The sequence below is a fragment of the Cetorhinus maximus genome, chromosome 19 (genome assembly GCF_964194155.1).
Source record: "Cetorhinus maximus chromosome 19, sCetMax3.hap1.1, whole genome shotgun sequence".
Classification (NCBI taxonomy): domain Eukaryota; kingdom Metazoa; phylum Chordata; class Chondrichthyes; order Lamniformes; family Cetorhinidae; genus Cetorhinus; species Cetorhinus maximus.
The window spans coordinates 31,578,601-31,599,718 of record NC_135897.1 but is presented as its reverse complement, the minus strand read 5'-3'; the positions used below and the strand labels follow the sequence as shown (position 1 = coordinate 31,599,718).

At 40.3% G+C, this 21,118-nt stretch overlaps 1 protein-coding gene across 1 annotated transcript in view; it reads left to right on the top strand.

The window, feature by feature from the left end:
- clstn2a (calsyntenin 2a) overlaps positions 1 to 2,513 on the top strand; it is a 524,817-nt gene extending 522,304 nt beyond the window's left edge. The window contains exon 18 of the mRNA XM_078563666.1: positions 1,309 to 2,513. Within this exon, the coding sequence (XP_078419792.1) occupies positions 1,309 to 1,491 (183 nt within the window). The 3' untranslated portion in view covers positions 1,492 to 2,513. The remainder of the gene's footprint in view (positions 1 to 1,308) is intronic.
- Positions 2,514 to 21,118: the final 18,605 nt, after the last annotated feature.

The window sequence follows — 21,118 nt, the reverse complement described above, 5'->3', positions numbered from 1 at the left end:
TGATCCAGGAACTAAAGCTCTCCTTCCTGCACCATCTCTTCAGCCATGCATTCATCCTCCCTATCCTCCTATTCCTATACTCACTAGCACATGGCACAGGGAGTGATCCAGAGATTAGAACCTTTGAGGTCCTGCTTTTTAATCTGCTACCTAGCTCCCTAAATTCTTATTGCAGGGCCTCATCCCTCTTTCTACCTGCCTTTCCACTTCTGTCTAGAATCAAACATTAGCTGATGGGAACATACTGTAACAGCCTTCCTCGCATTAAGATAGAATTTTGGTTTCAATGTTTATGAATGGCAGTGGATGTGTTCCATCATCCCACCCCTGTAATCAAACAGCTTGCCAACAGTTACTGTCTATGCTAGTTGAGATACAGTGGCAAATGCTACTCGAGATTTTGTGTCTAGTAATGAGTTAAATTACAAATGGCTGGGAGTGGCATCAATTGATGAAGATAAATAGGGGAAAAACCCTAATAATGCATTTTGTTCAAGTAAATACGCAGCCAGCGCTTATTGGAGTCCTAAGGGTATTCTGGATAATGCATTTAGTACTGTATAACATAAATGAAGCTCAATATTAGCAAATTACTATAATCTGCTTTTTCATGTTCAGCACTGTTCCTTTTATATCCCTTATTGCTTAATTTTTCTTTTTGCTTATTTTGCAGTTGTTTTCCATGTGACCATGAGGCCATTGAGCATTGCAACAAATTACAAAATGTAGTACACCTGTAGCAAATAGGATCACATGTTTATTTATGCTATGTGTGATTAAAGGTGAAAGGCTTGCAGCAGAGTGGTCAGGTAGATGCTTGTGTCTGTGTTCACTGTCTGACTGGTTTCCAAACCCAACTGGACGCACAGCAGGAAGTGCAGAATATAGAGGCAATGCTAGGCATAGGAAACCAAGGATGAGAACGGGTTTCCCAGAATTACACTCACATATCTGTTATTGAGCTATGGAAGTGCTATACTGACAAAAGCATGGGGGAAGGTAGCTGTGCTCCCTCTGCCATATATTGGAGAGTCTGAACAGTGGCTGAAAATTAATATGAAATGGGAAAGGAGTGGAATTCAAATATTTACTTTTGTTTCCCTTGCACATTATTTCAATTTAAATTTTTCTTCACTACACATTAGGAATGATAACCCACTATACGTTAAAGTAGATCAGCAAGGTGCTGAATAAATGTCATGTCACCTGTAAGTGTTAACTTCTGTTTAAGTAACATATGCTAAAGGTCATACTGATGGGTGCTGAAAAGTCTCACTAAAATGTGCACCATTTGTGATTATATTCCAGAACTATGAAGAGCAAGAACACAGTGAACAAGAGAGCGAGGAAGAGGAAGAAGGTGAAGAGGATGACATCACAAGTGCTGATTCAGAGGAAAGTGAGGAAGAGGAAGAAGCTGAACATGAGGAAGATCAGAATGTCACTAGAAGGGAACAGCTTGAGTGGGATGATTCAACACTTCCTTATTAAAAGGCCTCTAATCTTTCAAGCCCTCAAAGAAGATTTTGATGCCCAGCAATGTTTGGAAAGTGGTGTGATCAGAATTTATTTAGATTGCTGTTGCTGGTAACGTGTAAAGAACTTTCAGGTTGTTTTCTGAATTTTAAAGTGATTTGCAATGACATATCATCATCTGGGTCCAAGAGTTGACATTAAACAATAGTTATAATGCCTGTCTTTCTTTTGTTCTATCTGGGTGTTCTTTTTGTGGTTACCTGAATGTTTGATCTTTGCACCAAGAACTATTAACTTTGTGAAATCATGTACCAGTATCTGTAACTTGAAATTTTCTGAAGTACTTTATTTATTTGTTTGTAATAAAAAAAATCTTTCTCCATTGGGTCATGCTGACATTGAGCAAATGGAGAAAGTTTAAAAATGAAAAGTCAAATTTTATATTTCATGATGTAAATACCATGCTTAAAATAAGCAAAAGAAAGCAGTTGCTCAAATGATGTCTGCTCCAGGGTTCATCTGTTGAAAGAATTCAAGTTCTATAATGATTATTTTGCATAACTTATGAACCACAAACATATGTTTTGATTCTACTGAAATATGTATGGAATTTTAAATCCTAAAAAGTAACATTTTGTTTGAGGTAGCGTATTTTCTTTATTTGGTTCAGCGAGGCACAGTCTTCACAAAAAAAGTGCTGGACAAACTTTTATTTTAAGGAAGATTGAACAATGAACTGAGCCACATATTTATTTTAAGGCAATTGATGGATTATCTATTTGATGTGCTATATATATCAACATAAATGATTTGCCAAAATCTTTTCTTGAAACTGGCATGTTTTAAAATCTTAAGTGATTTGCAATGACATATCATCATCTGGGTCCAAGAGTTGACATTAAACAATAGTTATAATGCCTGTCTTTCTTTTGTTCTATCTGGGTGTTCTGGTCTATCTTAAAACAGCAATTCACATGAGCTAAAGTTAGATAAGAATTAATTATGTGTTTTTCATAATTTCCCAGGAACACTGCAGCAAAAAAAATCTTGTTTAACTGACCCTTCCTCTTAGATGAAGTGACATACCGTAAAATCACTGGCATAGATTGCAATTTGTGCAATCTTCAAAGCCGAGGGTGCAGTTGATGCAACCATTTTATTAACTGGCCTTGACTTTTACATCTATACTCCCAGTCCACCAGATTTTATGACATCTGTGGACTTTTATTAACATTTTCTAACCCTTCACTCTTAGACATGATCTAAAGGTGGTCATTGTGACTGATGCTGGAGTCTGAGCTTTAAAACACTACAAAACTGTTAGTGGAAAAGGAAACTAAACATTGGTATATATTATAGTTGAGGGTTTGGGGTAACATTAGCAAGCAGCTCAAGCTTTGTCTGTCCTCATTCATGTAAAAAACTGTTATTCTATGTATTATCCAAGATATTTTCAATTGCACTGCAATGATCTGTAAATGTAGTTACTATTGCAAGAGATTATCCTCTTTATTACAATTAACTCTTAAAGAACAATTCTTTGGTTGTCAATGAGCATATTGATATTCATGAGTACAATTGGAAGCAACACTCAGTATAGGAGTTGAGAAAGAAAAATCTCTTCCCCAAAGGATCCTCCATCACTTCCCATTCAGTCAGAGATACAGTTTGTTACTTTAAGATTGCAATGATTCATCAATCTACTTTGAAGAAAAGTTGTTAAGTACAAATGGATAATTTTGATCTTCATTGCTGGGATGGTAAACTGGTGAAGTGAAAATTACCTCCAAAATCTTTCTTTATGACTGTTCAGTACAGATGTTTGAGCAGATCTACCCTAACTGGAAGACGTGATTGTCCAATCAAAAGTGACTTTTACAATTGCCTGTTGGACTGAGCTGAGTGAACTAGAGTTTATTTAAAGTGATCTCCAAGTGGAATACAGTAACTTGTTATTTTGTCCTGTGGATTACACATTTCCAGTTTTCTTTGGAATAAAGGGGAGATTTAATGATATTGATATTCATCCTTTTAAACATGGGTATTTTGTTGCAGTTTCATTGGTTGTTTGCAAAAGTTACAGTGGAGGGCCGGTGAAGCGCCGACAGAATTTCAGGGCCTGGATAGTTTGTGTGAGACAATCTGATTATCTCAATATAAACAGATCTGACCAAGTCTGGGATGTGTCTACATTTAACTAACCCATAGGATATTATTGACTGAGTGGAGATATACTATAAGCTAAGCAGCCAGTCCATTTATAAACCATTTTCAGAAATACCTATGTGACTTAATTAAAGCAGTTTCCTGACCACTGCAAAATATTTGTGTCAAACAGCAAGCTCCACCATTCAATTAAATTTGTTATGTTGCCTTTATATCATGGGCAAGTTGTCTATAATTTACCGTAACTAGTACTACTAGTAACTAGACCCTGAAATTAGACCAATGCATTTGTAAATATGTGGATAGTAATCTTTGAGTTTTACTTATCTGTATTTGTCTTCATCTGGAGTTGTAATGTGCTCTGCATAATATCAACATTTATATTAGCCTAATGCTGTAGCCTCTGCTTTTATATTACTGAATATGTTATAATTTTTCAATTTAATTGAATAAGAAATCAATGCAATTTAATTTCAGCAGAGGTTTAAAAATAGTAAAATTGATGCAAGCACATGATCAATTCATGAGGCACAAACAAAAACAACTTCATACCATAAAGTTTTTATTGCAGTGAAGGAGAAATGATGTGTTTCAGCATCAATGACTGATAATTATTATGCTCGCAACGTGCAGTCACTGAGAATGTTTCAGTGTACAAACTAGAACTTTAGGCCTTCAAAAAGCAAAAGAAGTTCAAACTAATAATAGTTTTCATCCTCATTCATAATTTCAGATAGAGAATGATGCTCTTTATATGTATATGTATGTATGTACATATAATATAGATATGTTTGTGTGTAATATCTTTTTATCTTTAGTCTTAAAGACTAGTCATAGAATGACACAAGTCGCATCAAGTCGTTTGTTAGGGAATTGATTGGGAGGTAGGAATCAGAGGATAGGAATAATGGGTATGTACACCAATTGGTAGGATGTGACTAGCGATGTCCCCAGGGATCAACACTGGGGCCTCAGCTTTTCACTATATTTATCAATGACTTAAACGAAGGAATAGCGAGCAAGGCGACTAGTGATACTAAGTTAAGTGGCATTATAAATAGTGTGGGAGCATGAAGTTGCAAAGAGACATCAATAGATTAAGTGAGCAAGCAGAACTGTAGCAGATAGAGTTCTGTGTTGGGAAGTGTATTGCCATTCACTTTGGACCTAAGAATGATGGATCAGACTATTTTCTACATGGTGAGAAGCTAGGCAGTGTGGATGAGCAGACAGATTTCAGAATTCATGTACAAAATAACTGAAAACAAGTGGATAGATAGAAAATATAATGAGGGTCCTTGCAAGAACCACTGTTTTTTTGATATATGTAAATGATTTGATATTGAAATATAAAGTAAAATTTCAACTTTTTGAGGAGTGACACAAAGTAAGGATGATGCAAAACAGCTGTAACAGGAAATAGGCTAGGAGAATGGGCAGAAAATTGGCAGGTGGAACTTAATACAGAGAAGTGTGAGGTGATGCATTTTGGCAGAAGGGATAGGGAGAGACAATATAGACTAAGTGGCACAGTTCTAAAGAATGTACAGGACAGAGGGGCCTGGGACTGCTTGTGCAAAGATTTTTGAATATGGCAGGACATATTGAGAGAGTGATTAGCAACGCATATTCATTCTTGGGCTTCATAAATAGAGGGATTGAGTATAAAAGCAGGGAAGTTAAGTTGAATCCTTATAAAGCGGTTAGGCCAGAATTAAAGTATTACATTCAGTCCTCACCATGCTTCAGGAAGGATGTGAGGATTGTTGAGAAAGTTCAGGGAAGATTTACCAGAATGAGCCCAGGGATGGGGGAGTTTTAGTTAAAAGGTTGGGTTGGAGAAGCTAGGGTTGTTCTCCTTGGATCAAAGGAAATGGAGGGATGATTTGATAGAGGTGTACAACACTATGATAAGTTTGGATAAGGTTGATGAGGAAAAACTGTGTTCCTTTAGCTGATAATACAAGGATGAGACATAAATGTAAGGTTTTAGCAAGGGATGTGAAGAAGAAATTTTTTACACAGCAGGTAGGAATGCCCTGGAAATTGTTGCCTATGAGGGTGATGGAAGGGGAGACAATCAATTTCAAAAAGAAATTGGATCAGCATTTGAAGGAAATAAACTTGCAGGGCAATGTGCATAGAGTAGGGGAATGGGACTGAATAGATTGCTCTACAGAGGGCTGGCATAGACCCAATAGGCCAAATGGCCTCCTTCTGTGCTGTAAATTATTCTATGACTAGAAAAGATTAATGGAGTGTTAGCCTTTATCTAAAGGGGCCTGGAATACACTGAGGTGAAAATTATTCTACCTTTGCATAAAGGTCTGGTTAGACCACATCTGGAGTACTGAGTTCAGTTCTGGACACTGCATCTTATGAAGGATGTATTTGGTCTTAGACCAGGTGCAGCACAAATTTGCAAGAATGATTCCAGTGCTATAAGGATTCAATTATGAGAACAGGTGCAAGAACTAGATTTGTATTTCTTCCAGTATAGAAGATTAAGGGGTGAGCCAATTAGTATGTTTAAGATGATTAAAGGATTTATTAAGGTAGAGAGAAACTATTTCCTCTTGTGGCAGAGTCCAGAACAAGGGGGCTTATCCTTAAATTAGAGTTGGACCATTTAGGGACGGAAAACACATGAAGGGTAGTGGAAATCTGAAACTCATTTTCCCTAAAGAGCTGTTGAGGCTAGGCTAATTGAAAATTCCAAAACTGAGATGTATAGACTTACGTTAGGCAAATGATATGGAACAAAGGCAGGTAAATGGATACAGATGGCTTGTGACCTAATGGAATGGCAGAAAAGCTCGAGCGGTTGAATAGCTGCCTCCTGTTAATATGATTCTGGTACAGGTATCATACATTTAGGTTTGTATCATACAGGACCTATGTGAAATTTTCAGGAAATGTACACAATTCATGTGATGAACATCAGCTCATCCCTTGACACAACTTTTTCTGTTCTCCAAATAGTGTGAAATTTGATCAAACTTATCCAGTTTATAACAGATTGTCAAACTGGGACACTCATGAGCCATACAGTATCAGATTGGACTGAGTTTTCACCCAGTGTGCATTACATTTTAATGAAAAGGGAGTGGTGATAAGTCATGCTGCAGTGTAATAATTCATAGTTAAAGTACTGTCTTTGTACTGTTCTACAGAGACTAATGATTTAATAATTGCTCACACAGTTGGATCAACATGAAATTGTGTAAAAACAAGTTGATTCCAAGATCTGTAGCTGTAATTAAAAGTGAATCATTGATAAATCTGTGCAACATTACACAGAAACAAATCTTTATTGCATTCTGTTTTGCTTAATATGAATTTCAGATCATCAGCTCCAGCACATTTGTATCCATCACTTTATGTGCACAAACTTCCTGAGACAACTGCTGTAAGATCAGACACAAGGATAACATAACCTTGAGTGAGCACAATCTTAGTACAGACCCTGAGCTGAAGAGTAAGAAATAAACAGATCTAAATTTCTTTTGATTTATCAGCTGATCAAATGCCAGTTGAGTACATCAGTGCTTCACTAAAGCTTAAATAATTGTTGCTTGTGTGTAGACTATGTGTATAAGCAGAAAAAAAAGTTTTTATTGATACTGCTGTTATAACTTTCTAGTGTTGTGACTTGTCATTTTAACTTTATTTTTTGGCAGCTTGAGATTTACCATCTTGTGCAGCGTAAAATGGATGCCTGTTATTGTACTGCTACATTTTTTTCTGTGTTAAAATAAATCTGTGTAAAATATCTGGCTCATTGCCTGCAAATGTCAGTCCATAGATCTGACATAAATGTCTGAGATTGCCAGATCTTATTTTCCCCTTTTTGTAAAAATCCCGACAGTACACAATCTATCAGCTGTAAAGCAAAAGTGACTAACTATGCCAAAGAGGCTAACTAGTTTCTTTAACACACCACAGCACACAAGTTGTTCAAAAAAATGTAAAGTGCTAATAAGTTTGAAATAAAAGTATTTGCCCCAAATTTGTTTTCTTGTGTGTGTGTTATTTGTGCACAGATCATTGTTTAAATGCTGATTTACAGTGGGTATTTCCAAGTTAGTTAAAATGGGATGAGAACAGATTGTTTAACAAATATAGTATTGCCAGCAAGTAAGGATTTTAAAAGAAAACTTAGAAACATGTATTTTGTGAAGAAAGGTGCCATTCTGTAATAGTCCCAGAAACTAGGGGGTTCTTTTTCACTAGCTGAGATTGGACTATTACTCTGAGATTAATTAAATCTTTGATTCATTACCTGCTTTAGTTACTTTTTATTGTGCATGCACTTCAGTGTCAATAAAATTAAACACTGCTTGTGAAGTTTAGAAGTAGAGCTGAAACAACATCGAGGACTTGAGAGGTTATTGTGATGCCAGTACTAGGGAATAGTCTTTCACATGGGGCTGAATTATACGAGGTGCCTGATTTCCCCGGCCCCAGGCTAAAAGGTTGGAGCCCGCTGAGGGGAACACCAGCAGTCCCTGTAGCCATTTAATGGTTAATTGGCTGTGAATAGACTTGAAGCAGGACTTTCACCCTTCAGGATCAGGATGCCCTGCCTCAGAGGGCTGCCAGCTTCCAGCACTTTGGGACAGAGGCATGCAGCATTGGATCAGCATTTGGGTATGTAGTTGGGGGTATTGTAATTGGCAGGTGCCAGCAAGGAGGGGCAGGGATCTGAGGTTTGAGAAGCCAGGGGGAAAGAGTAGCACCTTGGAGGTGGATGGGGGAGGGGTTCCAGTGGGGACCCATTAAGGAAGGACCCCCTGCCCACCACCAACCCGTGCAGGGAAACCTGCTGGGCTGGGTACTTGGTATAGGCCTCTCCCACTGCCAGTTACATCCCAGTGGAGGAATGAGGCCCTTAAGTTGGCATTAATTGGCCCACTGGTGGACAGGCAGCTTAACATCACTTTCTCTATTGGTATATATGTGGTCCGGGCAGGGTTGGGTAAGGTGGGTGGGTAAGCTGTAGGCAGGCTGCCCGTTGAATTTAACAAGTCATCCTATCTTCAAACCTGTTGGCGGGGAAGCATAAAATACAACCCATGATTCACAAAAGAGAAGCAAGTTTTATATAATTAATGTTGATAATGGGGATATCTCAGTGGCAGTTAGCCAACTGAAGTGATTCCTGCAAGTCATAATCTGAAGATCAAGAAGTTGATTTGAGGTTTTCAGGATTTTGAAAGGAATTGATGGGCAAATAGGGGAATTTAGGACAAGAAGAAATAACCTTAGAATGAGACCAGACCATTTAGTTAGGAAACACTTCTTCACACGCAGGCTGGGAGAAGTGTGGAACTCTTTCCACAAAAAAATTAGATGCCAGTTTAACTAATAATTTTAAACCTTAAATTGATAGATTTTTTCTAAACAGGGGCATAAAACGATATGGAGCCATGGCAAGTGGATAGAGTTGAGATACTGATCAGTCATGATCTCACTGAATGGCAGAAACGGTTCGAGAGGCTGAATGGCCTACCCATGTTCCTTTGTTTCAATTATGCTTGGCATGTGAATCCTGAGATGCAATTATTGTTTACACGGGAAAAGTAATTAATTGTGTGAAGCACTTTGAGATGTTTAAATGTGACAATATAAGTTGCTGAAGAAATGCAAGTAGTATTTTGCTCACTGAAAGATATTTGTTATTCATATAGTAGCATAAATTCATACAATTTTTTATTTATCATTAAGGCCCATATTCTGGATGGCATTTCTTTTACTTTTATATGACATAGGATCATTGAATTTGTACTTTAGTGTCTGAGGGAATATTCGATTTGTGATGAAGAACCTAATGATGACATCAGGGTGCAAGATTGATTATTTCTTTATACAGTGAATCGCTTGAAGCTTTATACCTTTGTTTAGATGTGTTTTATATTTGTACATGTTTTAAACAGTACATAAAATATTTTATATATTTATTGGTTAGATGATAGAAAATGAGTATAACCTGATGGTGTTCAAATTATTTATTGTGAACAGTGATAGCATCTCAGCCAGCTCCCTACTCTGAAACACGGCCGGGATTTTCCAGTCCCAACATGGCGGGACCCGCCACTTAAGATTTGGTGGCCCAGCCAAACGTCCGTTGACTTTCGGCGGGACCGGATGACCCCGGCAGGGGTGGGGGTGGAAAATCCCACCCATTGGCTAATTAAACTGGGTTTCTGCATGTGCACATTCCAGGCATTGAACCAAGCTGGGCTGTTGTGTCTGCCATAGGAAATTTCAGTTGTTATTTGGTGCTCAGTTTTTAATGTTTCATTGACAGATATGTTCAGTTTTCAATCATTATTTTCGATACAGGCAATAAATGTAAAGTGTGGACAACCATATCTTTTAAGTGGCATGAAGTTTGAGGTAGCACGCACTACATTTCATAGTCATCAAATTAAATTTTGTATTTTACAGTGATGCAGGTTAGCCATATACAAGGATATGGTCGACCAAGTATCGTGCAGTCGTTGAAGTGGCTTAGGTAATCTGTTTAAAAATAGAACTTTAATTCAGTTATTTGATGTGCTAAGTATGAATCATAAGAGTTGCCATTTTGGATTTAGTGGCTGTGCTTTTCCTTTGCAGCTTTCAGAAACAGTTTGTCTCACATCATGCACATGCTGCTAAGCTTTCAGAAGTTGTTAGTCTCATTTTGCTCAAGCTTCGTTCCCCAGAAGCTGCATTGACGGAGGTTTTATGGTCCATGGAAGGTTCAATCTCTGATAGAGCTGAAAGAGGAAGTCTCAGCATCAGCACTTTGAATCCAAATGGACACAAAGAATTGTGATTATTTGTAATATCCTTTTCTATCCCTGTCTATTGTGCTGAATTTATGCTTGAACAGCTGGTGCTGAGGATAACAGCAAAGGAAGTGGCTTGATAAATTCCTACATCTGACAAGACAGAAGTGAAGTAACACATTAATTTGAAATGGCATGATCATTCAAGCATGCTGGATAAACATTTGCTGCTAATGCATCTGCTTTTACAATCCAGCTACCATCTCCATTCTTGTACCCGAAAGGTGGCGGCCAGGCCATTCGCTGTTCAAGCAAAAATATTTTTTGGAAGAACAAACAATATTTAACAGAGGGGAAAGCAAGAGCATGTTTAAAAAGCCTTAATTATTTTGAACAGTAGAACTTCGGGAGACACTGTTACCATGGATACATAAGCAAGGAGGGGTTATGCAAAGATGCATAGCAAACAGAAAGATAAACACATGTTAAATGATAGAATTATTGTTCAGGCATGCTTCAGCACAGATGCACTATTCTACACACACATTCAGATCCAGGCTGTCTTCATGTAGCACTGACCTGCTTCATCTTGCTGACAATTGAAACTGTGAAGGATTTTTAAAGAGGGAAGTCATGCAAGTCCACACCATTTCTAATGCATTTCATGGGTAAATTGGTAAAAATGAAATTTGTCATGAGCTTTAACCGCTACCTCTGGTGTTTAAAGTAAAGCTAACCCTTAATCACGGATTAAAGAATCTCATGTGCAAGTTATCTCCGTAAAAACTTTGACAAGATGGTTAGACCTATTAAATATTAACTAGTCTCTGTCGAGAATCTTAAATATTGAACAATCTTTTTATTTATACTTTATTATATGTCCAGTTTATTTAAAAATGGTTGGATTTGTTTGCCAGTTTGGATAAGCCAATGACCCTGTGCTTAGACAGTGAGTAGCTGAATCATTTAGACAAGAGAAAGTTCCAAATTTGATTTCTTATTATCTGTGCTGAGTTAGCTGATCTCAGCTGAAGAATCGGTAATGGCACTGCAAAAGCCTCAGGATCCCCCCAGGTTAAGAAAGGAGAAAATAGACCAGTGTGCTCTTATGAACCATATTGAAGTGCATGTTTGAGTTTGGCTGTGCTGTATTTTGCTATTAAACAGTCTACTGAAACTTACTGCCAAAGTTCACACTTTAAATTCTATATAAATGGACATACTACAGTACAGCTGTGGTAATGTGAGGTGTAATCCATCTTTAAGAGAATGTGAGCAGATTGATCACGTGGCTGTAAGACCCAATTGCTGTGAGGCACGGGCTACTGTGTTCATGTTAGTCTAGAGTAGGGTCTGGCTGGAGAAGCACACATCATGTTAGTGCTCTACTGTTTGTGTAAATAAATAGCATGCGCTTCATTTCATATTGGTCTCTGTGTCTGCAGTATATTGTAATCGGCTCACCTGCCAACAGATAAGCGTGCAACCGGTTCACGAGCAAAGCGACCCCACAGTAAAACGTATCAACAGTCCAAACGTTATGCCAGTATTTATGCTCACAAGCCTCCTCTGATTCTATTTACTCTATCAACATACCCTTCTACCACTTTCTTCCTCATACTTATCTAGCTTCCCCTCAAATGCATCTAAGCTATCGCCTCAACCACTCACATGTGGCAGCATGTTCCAGATTCTCACTGCTCTTTGTAACGAAGGGCAGAATTTAATTTCAGCTATAGGGGTCTCAGTCGTCGGTTGGAAAGCCGGTCAGAGCTCCATGTTGCCTCCTCTGGGGAAGGCTTGCTGAGTTAATTACCTCTCAGGCACTTAAGTGGCCAGCTGTGAGCCTTCCCGGGATCAAGGAATCCCATCCTCCTAACGGCTGCCAGCCAACCAGAGGCCGGCTGCTCTCAATTGCAGACGGCGCCACTGGAAGCGGTGGCAGCTGCCAGCAATCCACCTACCAGTGGCCCAGGATTGCTTTGGGATCCAGGTCAAAGGTGAGTGAGGGGGATGGGGTTACGGAGAGAGTGGTCGCTGGCTAGGGGAGGGCAGGGGGGTTAGCAGTCTCCCCCCTTCACAATTTTGGGTCTTAGAGTCTGACAATGAGGGATTTCCCACCCCCACCACCCCCCCAACTCCACAGCCCATAAGCAAACCCAACAACGGTGACAGCCCCATATGCCACACTTAAAGGCCTCAATTCAGTGCATGAACTTTCCCGTCCCTGACTTAAGAGAGGAGAAGATGCTAGGGTTCCCATCCCACACCCTCGAGCCCAATTAAATGCATCCCCAGCTCTAGAGGTGCCTCAGGGAAGGGCATTAACTTCCAGCCAAAGTTTTTCCTGAATTCCTTAATCGGATTTATCAGGCACTCTCTTTTATTAATCGTCCCTAGTTTTGGGCCCCTTCACAAGTGGAAAATTTACATCCATCCTATTGAATCCATTGATAATTTTAAAAACTTCTATCAGCACACTTCCTAGTCCTCTCATTTCCAGAGAAAAGAGCCCAGTCTATTCAGTCTTTCCTGATAGCTGTACTCGTTTGAACAAAGAACTTATAGAATGTTTGTTATCCCTGAAACCAACTTTTATCTGCCCTTCTGTCCTTTTGCTCTACCATTTATGCATAAGTAATAGGGAGCGCCATTAGTCTCACAGTTGGTTTGACAGAGCTCTGGTTCAGCACATAATATTCTTTGCTGGTTTTCCTTCCCTCCTTTATCCAAAAGTTGTGTCACTCCATCACTGAATTAGCAAAAATGGCATTCACTGTCCGCCAATTAGGAAGGCAAATGGTATGTTGGCCTTCATCACAAGAGGATTTGAGTACAGCAGTAAAGGTTCTTGCTACAATTGTATAGAACCTTGGTGAGACCACAGCTGGAGTATTGTGTACAGTTTGGTCTCCTTATCTAAGGAAGGATTTTCTTGCCATAGAGGGGGTGCAATGGAGATTCACCAGGTTAATCGCTGGGATGGCGGGATTGTTTTATGAAGAGAGATTGAGGAGACTGCGCCTGTATTCTCTAGTGTTTCAAAGAATGAGAGGTGATCTCATCAAAACTTTTAAAATTCTTGCAGGTCTTGACAGAGTAGATGTTTCCCCTGGCTGGTGAGTCTAGAACCAGACACAGTTTCAGAATAAGGGGTAGGCCAATTAAGATTGAGATGAGGAGGAATTTCTTCACTCAGAGTGCGGTGAATCTTTGGAATTCTATACCCCAGAGGACTGTGGAAGCTTAATCATTGAGCATGTTCAAAACAGAAATTGATAGATTTCTGAATACTAATGACACCAATGGGTATGGGGATAGGAAGGAAAAGAGGTAGATGATCAGCCATGGTGTGTTTGAATGGTGGAGCAGGCTCGTCAGGCTGAATGACCTACTCTTGCTCCTATTTCCTATGTTCCTATGCCTCAGCATTGGCATGCATTGACTGTCATGAAATTGCTGTGATAGATGCAAACTGATCTTGCCGCAGATATTTAGGGTTAGTAACTATTGATGCAAATATACTTGTAACAATATGAAATTGTTAATTACAGCAGCCTTGATGTCACATTTGACCCCAAGATAAACTTTTGACCTCGTATTTGTGCCATGACTAAAAACACTTATTTTCGCCTCAGTAACATTTCCCAATTTCAACCCTGCCTCAGTTCATCTGTTGCTGAAACCCTCGAGATTTGACTATTCCAATGCACTCCTGGCTGGTCTCCCACATCCTATCTTCAGTAAACTTAAGGTCATCCAAACCTCACCCATTAATTCACAGCAAATCCTGTTCCCTATCAGCCCTGTGCTCACTGACTTACATTGGCTCCAGACATGCAACATCTTGATTTTAAAATCTCATCCTTGTTTTCAAATCCCTCCATGGCTTTGCCTTTCCCTATCTCTATAATCTCTTCCTGCCATACAACCCTCCAAGATATCTGTGCTCCTCTAATTCCGGCCACTACTGCATTCACAATTATAATTGCTCCACTATTGGTTATCTGACCTAATATCTTCTTATGTGGCTTGGTGTCATAGTTTGTTTTATAATGATCCTGTGAAGCACCTTGGGACATTTCAGTGTGTTTTAAAGGTGCTGTATAAATAGTTGTTGTTGTGACTGCTAATCAACATCTCTGGCACTGAATATTAACTATTACAAACCCAGAGTGTCATTCCTTCAGATTTGAATATCTTAGGAATGTTTAAAAAATGTCAGTTCAAATTTTCAAATTTGTTTTTGTCTTTTCCTTTGTCTTTTTCTTTTCTCTTTTTCTCTTTCTCTACCTGATTTGACACTGAATTTACCCCCTTTAATTCACCCTCTTTTTCAGTCTTTCCTTATTTATTTCCCAATCCTTAAATCTGATTGGTTAAGGGGAAACCCTGTTTGTTCTGTTGTTCACCATGGTCCTACATGCCCTGTTTCCTTCACTATACTATTATCAGTTCGCACTCTCAGAAACTTGTGGGCAAATGTTTTTTGAGCTAAAAGGGTGCAGGAGCAGGTCTGACTAATGGAAGACACAACCTGATTCCCTGCTACAGAAAATTATTGCCCAATATTTTGATAAAACTGAACTCCAAATTGGTTTGAACACAGTTCAAAGCTTATTTCTGGATCAACTCAAGGGCACTAAAGAGGAAAGAAAAAAATAAAACAGACATCCAAATACTGTATGCCTGAAGACAAACTTCCGTAGCTGGCACCCTCTCTCACATTCTCCTCTATCTACTTTGGCCAAAATGAGGGGTGTTGCGGCAAATGAAGAATTAGAGAAAGTTTACAGTGAAAAACATAGATAATTGTAATAATAAATCAGGGTTTGAAATTACTTACATGATAAATGGCTAAATGTTTCTGATGAACAGTCCCACAGCTGGATACCCTCCAATATCTTGTCCATTAGCCATTTTTTCACATGTGTGAACAAAGACAGTGAAATTCAGTGGGCTGTTCAATAATGGGAGACATCACAGCCAAATAATTTTTTTCCTCAGGCCTGCGTAATTTCCAGTTGTGGTCACTGGTTAGTCATCAGGAGTGAGAACTGTGACTGTCTCTTTTGTTTTCCAAGCCCAAAATTGCTGAAGCCAATTGCTTTGTGCCCAATAGTTTCCCAGCTAAAATGAGGAACAGGAGAAAGCCATTTTCCCCATCAAGTCTGTTACATCTTATTTATTTGATTAATGTCAACTCTCTTTTAATCCCAATTTCCTGTCTTCACTCCATATTGTTAAAAACCCTTTTTTCTCAATTCATCATCTCGCTTTTAAACACCTCGGCTGACTACATATTTAACCTTCTGGGACAAAGTATTCCACATTTTTCCAACTCTTTGTGTAAATACTATTTTCTTTTTGGATTCACTGTTAGCTGGGTTAGTTTGAATCCTCAGATCATGGCCTGGATTTTCCAGGCCCGAGTGCACAGACTCAGGAAATTTTACAAGCACTCACTTTAGGAAAAGGTGCCCCAAATGGTGGGATCTGGGTGCCAGAGGATTGGGTGCATGCTGGAGTCAGGCCCACCATGTCCAGACGCAGATCAGAGCCAGCCATAGGGGCTGCCGAGTGCAGAGGCAGGCTGGTTAAAAGGCCCACCTTGGTCCTAGCTATATTGTTACCCCCTCACCCCCCACACGCTTCCTATGCCCCACCTATGCCAACTGATGTCACCTCATGGCTGAAGGGATGGATGGGATGGTTGCCAAATTTGCTGATCACACAAAGATAGGTAGGAAAGTAAGTTGTGAAGAGGACATAAAGAGGCTAAAAAAGATATAGTGAAGAATTTTCCCCCCTATTGTGGGGGGACGTTCAGGAGCAGGCACATGCGGGAGTGCCTCCAAACGGTGCTCCCAATCGGACGCACGCTGCCATTTTACGTGGGCGGGCCAATTAAGGCCTGCCCAGCATGACGTCCGCCAGGAAGCACTATGCTGTGCGGGCGGGGGTGGGGGGGATTCCCTAAGCCAAGGGTGGGCTCTTTCACGCATGTGCAATCATCTCCCTGAGGCTAAATGCTGTATCAGAGAGATCGGCGCCAAATTCAAAAATGTGAAATATAGAAAGATAAAATTTTCCTGACATGTCCCTTCATGTGACACTGTCACATGAGTTGGGACATGTCCATCACTTTTAATTAAACTTTCATTAAATTTTTAAAAACCTACATGAAACTTCATCCCGCCCGTGGATGAGGTTTCATGCTTTTCCTGAAGCCCGACAGGGCTCCCGGCCTGCCGCCAACCTTAAGGTCCTTTAACTACTGCAATTACTTTTTAAATGGCCTCAATTGGCCGTTGACAGGTGGGCGGGTGCACAGCTGGTTCAGCTGTTCCCCCGCCCACCTGAAAATTGAAATGACACGGAGTGACATCGGGAGTTCTGCGCGACGTCATCCCGCATCATTTTACTCATCGGTGACCAGGCCCCGCCCCCGCTCGCCGAACTCAATATCCTGCCCATAGATAGGTTTAGTGAGTGGGCAAAGGTCTGGCAAATGGAGCATGATGTGAGAAAATGTGACATTGTCTATTTTGGCAGGAAGAATAAAAGAGAAGCATATTATCTAAATAGTCAGAGATTGCAGAGCTCTGAGGTGCAGAGGGACCTGGGTGTCCTAGTGCATTAATCACAAACGCCCAGTATGCAAATATAGCCAGTAATTAGGGAAGCTAATAGAATATTATTATTTATTGCTAGGGGAATTGACTACAGAAGTAGGGAGGTTATGCTTCAGTTGTACAGGGCACTAGTGAGATCATATTTTGAGTACTGTACAGTATTGGTCACCTTATTTAAGGAAGGATGTAAATGCGTTGGAAGCAATTCAGAGAATGTTTACCAGACTAATACCAGGAATGGGTGGGTTGTCTCATGAGGAAAGGTTGGACGGACTAGGCTTGTGTCCGCTGGAGCTTAGAAGAGTAAGAGGCAACTTGATTGAAACATATAAGATCCTGAGGCTTCTTGACAGGGTGGATGTGGAGAGGATGTTTCCTCTTGTGGGAGAATCTAGAACTAGGGGTCACTGCTTAAAAATGAGGGGTCGCCCATTTAAAATGGATTAGGCGAAATTTTTTCACTCAGTGGGTCATGAGTCTTTGGAACGCTCTTCCTGAAAAGATGGTGGAAACAGAGTCTTTGAATATTTTTAAGGCAGAGGTGGATAGACTCTTGGTAAGAAAGGGGTGATAGGTTATCAGGGGTAGGTGGGATGCAGATTTCAGGTTACTATCAGATCAGCCATGATCTTATTAAATGGCAGAGTAGGCTCGAGTGGCTGAATGGCCTAGTCCTGCTCCATCTTTTTATGCCCACCTCAATGGCCCCTCATACCCTCCATGCCATCCTATGCCCCTCTAGCTATGCCCCTGTGGACCCTCATACCCTCCATGCCAAACTATGCCCCTCTACCCAACACCCCCATGACCTCATACTCTCCATGTCAACACATGCCCCTCTACCCATCCCCCATGGCCCCTCATTTCCACTGTGCCAACCCATGCCCCTCCACTCATCCACATGGTCTTATGTACCCTATGTCAACAGTGGCAACTCATGCCATCCCATGGCTTCCACTCAACCCAATGGCCCCTTATAATTCCTATGGCAACTTAGTACCAACTCATGCCACACATGCCCCCCACCCTCCACCCATTTCCTTTCTCTCCATGGCAACTCACCTAATATCCACCATGGACAGAACTCAGTAGACATGCTGAGATGAAATAAAATAAAGTTCTAAGTATCTATTACAGACTTCACTATATAAAAATAACTCTCATTGATAAAAACCCATTCAGCATATTTAACTCCCCTCAAGTGCTTAATCCCTTATGGAAACAAACATTTGTATTCATAATCCTATATCAAAACAGCTAATCTTTTAAGAAACTCTTGGAGCTGTCCTAATGACAGGCTATTGAAACAGCCAAGTAGTAATAATAATACAGTATAACAATAGCACTTAAGGTTATGTCAACAAACATCTATTCAAACTGCCAGCAGAGAATTTTTTTCAACTCAGGGACACTTTTTTCAAAGTTTAAAGGGTTGGCCATTTCAGTAACTTGACAGTTCCACAGATCTTATCTACCTTTTATGTGGATTTACATCTACCTTTTTAAAAAAAAGCAAATTTCACACTGGGATAAGGCCCTCGCTCCAGTAAAAATGGGGTCAGTTTTAACTCAGCACTGAGTTCAAAAGGCCCTGCTGAGTTCAGATTTCCCCATGTGTGTTCCATGCCCGGCTCCCATTCCACTACTGGCAAAAATTGCATCTGTTGGAAATGGAGGCGGGACTTCCAGATCCAGGTTCCCGTTGCCATTTTGGATAAGCTGTGGAACCTCAAATTCCTCAAAAATCTAGGCCCATGTCCCTTTCTTTAGTCTGGATTCTCCTGTACTGTCAATGACCTTCATTATTCAAGACCTCAATCAACCTCCTCATCATCTCCAAGAAATATACAAGTTGAGTATCATAACTTAATTCCTTAATCAATTTGGTGAACTATTACTGATTTTTCCACAAAACCAGCATATGGTTCCAAGGGTAGGGTGTCCAAAATGGAAGACAGTATTCAAAATGAGGTCGGACAAGCATTCTGTAGAATTACACATCCTTTATTTTACATTCTAAAATGTTGGGTAAAAGGTAAACTTTCCAACAGGCAAATCAGTACAATAAAGGGATTGAACCCAAGACCTTACTAATCCAAATGATTCCATATCACCCCAGGCTGTGCAGTTATCACTATGCCATCTGAATAAGTCTGTCATAAGTACTCTAGGAATTTAAACATAGGTTTAGAAACTATTATTTGTTAGATTGTACATGGCCAGTGGAAGGAACACACTTGTTGGATAAAATGGCTTTTTCTCATTCTATTATTTCCGATGTATTGTGTTTGACTGCTGTTGCTTTACTCTGAACATTGGTGAAGGTCACTGAGTCACATTCAATAATTGGACTTGTTTGCTGCAGAGTGATGCACTTTCAGAAAATAGAAAGCAAGGGAAGACTGCCAGAACATCTTGACAATTAGGTGTAAGAAGAAAGTTTCTGTAACTATTTATTTTGGGATTGGTCTCACATACATTCTGTATAGAAGTGTGAAGTGTTATTGAAGCACTTTTGTCTGAATTGTTAGCTGAAGATGCTCTTTCAAGAATTTTCATTTGTGTTCTGAAATCTCTCTAAATACATTTGGAGCATTAATCCTCCACCTAGGAGAAGAGAAATGCTTTGTTACTTTTAAACTGCTGAAAGCAGAATTTGTAACATGTTCAATCCTTGACATCAAGGCAGCATTTGACCAAATGTGGCATCAAGGAGCCCTAGCAAAACTGGAGTCAATGGGAATCAGAGGGAAAACTCTCCACTGGTTGGAGTCATATCTAGCACAAAGGAAGATGATTGTCTGAGGTCCATCATCTCAGCTCCAGGACATCACTGCAGGAGTTCCTTAGGGTAGTGTCCTTGGCCCAACCACCTCCAGCTGCTTCATTAATGACCTTCCTTATATCATAAGGTGAGAAGTGGGGATGTTCATTGATGATTGCACAATGTTCAGCACCATTCGCGACTCCTCAGTTACTGAACCAGTCCATGTCCAAATGCAGCAAGACCTGAACAATCTCTAGGCTTGGACTGACAAGTAGCAAGTAACATTCGTGCCACACAAGTGCCAGGCAATGACCATCTCCAACAAGAGAGAATCCAACCATCGCCCTTTGATGTTCAATGGCATTATTATCACTGAATCCCCCACTATCAACATCCTGGGGGTTAACATTGACCAGAACCTGAACTGGACTAGCCATATAAATACTGTGACTACAAGAGCAGGTCAGAGGCTAGGAATCCTGCGACAAGTAACTCACCTTCTGACTCTCAAAAGCCTATCCACCATCTACAAAGCACAAGCCAGGAGTGTGAAGGAATACTCCCCATTTGCTTGGATGAGTACAGCTCCCACAACACTCAAGAAGCTGGACACCATCCAAGACAAAGCAGCCCACTTGATTGGCACCACATCCACATTCACTCCCTCCACCACCGACGCACACTGGCAGCATTGTGTACCATCTACAAGATGCAATGCTGGAATTCTCCAAGGCTCCTTTGACAGCACCTTCCAAATTGTCAACCACTACCATCTAGAAGGACAAGGGCAGCAGATAGATGGGAACACCACCACCTGCAAGTTCCTCTCCAAGCCACTCACCATCCTGACTTGGAAATATATCACCGTTCCTTCACTGTCGCTGGGTCAAAAATCCTGGAACTCCCTCCCTAACAGCCCTGTGAGTGTACCTACACCATATGGACTGCAGCTGTTCAAGAAGGCAGCTCACCACCACCTTCTCAAGGGCTACTAGGAATGGGCAATAAAATGCTGGCCCAGCCAGCGAAGCCCACATCCCGTGAATGAATTTTTAAAAAGTGATCATTAGGCATTTTAGGCATCAAGTGCGATCATTAGGCATCAAAGTGATCAGGAGGAAATCAATGCAACTTCCTACATGATGGGAAAAAGTAACAAATCTGACCCCTTATTTTCAAAATTTTCCCCAAGAACTCCCCTCCCTCCTTCCATTTCAACTGGCATGTTACCCCTTCCTTCCAATCATTCTCTGGTGTCTCTGCTGTGCTGACTCTGCCAGGGTCACCAATCCCAGGGG